The sequence below is a fragment of the Trachymyrmex cornetzi genome, unplaced genomic scaffold (assembly GCF_001594075.2).
Source record: "Trachymyrmex cornetzi isolate Tcor2-1 unplaced genomic scaffold, Tcor1.1 scaffold1056, whole genome shotgun sequence".
Classification (NCBI taxonomy): Eukaryota; Metazoa; Arthropoda; class Insecta; order Hymenoptera; family Formicidae; genus Trachymyrmex; species Trachymyrmex cornetzi.
This window is the reverse complement of record NW_017295605.1, coordinates 262-2,419: the sequence shown is the minus strand read 5'-3', so window position 1 is coordinate 2,419 and position 2,158 is coordinate 262. Positions and strand designations below refer to the sequence as shown.

The 2,158-nt window shown below is 37.5% G+C and overlaps 1 protein-coding gene across 1 annotated transcript in view; it reads left to right on the top strand.

Annotated features, from left to right (window-relative positions):
• LOC108759803 (uncharacterized) overlaps nt 1–2,133 on the top strand; it is a gene marked incomplete at its 3' end in the record, with an annotated part of 10,755 nt that extends 8,622 nt beyond the window's left edge. The window contains exon 3 of the mRNA XM_018505439.1: nt 1,953–2,133. Coding sequence (XP_018360941.1) covers nt 1,953–2,133 — 181 coding nt within the window. The remainder of the gene's footprint in view (nt 1–1,952) is intronic.
• Nucleotides 2,134–2,158: the final 25 nt, after the last annotated feature.

Sequence of the window (2,158 nt, the reverse complement as noted above, 5' to 3'; positions counted from 1 at the left end):
TTTTGAAAAATCGTTTCACGTGTTTCAGCGTTTTTTTTTAATGTTGGAAGTTGTCGAAATATTTGACCGTCCCGGTACATAATTGACACCCTGTATATACACTGGAATGGGCATCAAGGAAAAATCGTGACCGCAATTGAGCAGCCGCCATTTTGGGTGGGTCAAATATTTGAGCGAATCAGAAGCGTTCGCGCGCGCGTTGCGATCGATGTATCGATCAATGTATTATCGATGTATGGAAATCTATATGAACATGAATGATATATAAATATAAATAATATCACTTCAGTTTTATTAGTACATTCAATAAAATAACTAATAACACTTTATATCCTACATCGTTAACACATATGGAAATGATTTGATGACATATGGCAGGAATTGATATCAAAATTATATTGATATAATATAAAAATTTTTACCTATGAAATGAAAGGCTCTTTTTACTTCTCTGCCTTCACCCAGGCACACAGCACTTCATGGTGATGCTTTGTAGACAATAAGTAATAAACATATTCGGGCCTATGACGGTCAAAGCTAGATCTTTTTGCCTAAATAATTCCCAGTTAATTATCTATACACTATATATGTATATGCATATATATCATATTTTTGTAGTTATTCAAACTGCACGCCGAAATTTTTCCGGACTTTATCTAACGCAATTAAACTACTGCAATAATATCACAAATTAAATTAAATTGACAATGTGCTGAAAACTTTAAATAAATTTAATGCGAAAAATATTACCTCGGCCGGGACTTGAATCTGAATCTCTTGTATTCCGTATGAGCATCCTAAGCCATTAGACCGAGGCTTTAGTAATATTCTTCGCAATAATCAGTATATGTAAGAATAATAACGTTTCTTGCAGGCAACGTTATAAACAATAAGATTTTATTCGGACCGACAGTAAATTAAATAATAAGTATAAACATATTCGGGCTATGACGGTCAAAGCTAGATCTTTTTGCCTAAATAATTCCCAGTGAATTATCTATACCCTATATATGTACGTGCATGTATATCATATTTTTGTAGTTATTCAAACTGTGCGCCGAAATTTTTCAGAACTTTGTCTAACGCAATTAAACTATTGCAACAATATCACAAGTTAAATTAAATTGACAATGTGCTGAAAACCTTAAATAAATATATTGCGAAAAATATTACCTCGGCCGAGACTTGAACCCAGATCTCGTGTATTCCGTACGAGCGTCCTAAGCCATTAGATCACCGAGGCTTTAATAATATTCTTCGCAATAAGCAGTATATGTAAGAACAATAACGCTTCTTACAGGCAGCGTGTATAAACAATAATAAGATTTTATTCAGACCGGCAAGCAATTAAATACTAAGTATAAGTATATTTATTTAAGGTTTTCAGCACATTGTCAATTTAATTTAACTTGTGATATTATTGCAGTAGTTTAATTACGTTAGATAAAGTCCGGAAAAATTTCGGTGCGCAGTTTGAATAACTACAAAAATATGATATATATGCATGTCCATATATAGGGTATAGATAATTCACTGGGAATTATTTAGGCAAAAAGGTCTAGCTTTAACCGTCATAGGCCCGAATATGCTTATACTTAGTATTTAATTTCCTGTCGGTCCGAACAAAATCTTATTATTGCTTTGTAGACAGTCACGCGATTTTATAATCCTTCATATACCGGGTGTTTTAAACCACCCGTCCCATCCTTTTATCTTCGCAGTATGGGTGGCACCCAGTTGGACACGTCTCAATTGGACACGAGCCACTCACAGCGCTTGAGACTACAAAGCTCCTAAGCACCGGTCGCTGTGATTGGTGGTGTCCAATCGAACTTGATCAATCGGGATCACCCTTATCAGTATAAGGTCCATTCGAAAAAGTGCTCAGACAAAAGTTGTAAAAGGGTTTCTAAAGATCTATTTACTGGCGCTATGAGTTTGATCTTGGGTAGGGCATCACCAAGGTCAGGTCAAGATCACATCAGATCATCCCGCTCCTCGAGAAGGTGGTCGGCACTCTCTTCCCCGTGAGGGGGAAAGAGGTGAGGGAGAGTGCCTGCCCGCCGGAGGATTGGACGGAGGAGCTGAGTGTCACCGAGGGGGAGATGGCGGCAGCCTTCGCCCGTCTGAAGGGTCGGCCGAAAGCTCCGGGGCCAGG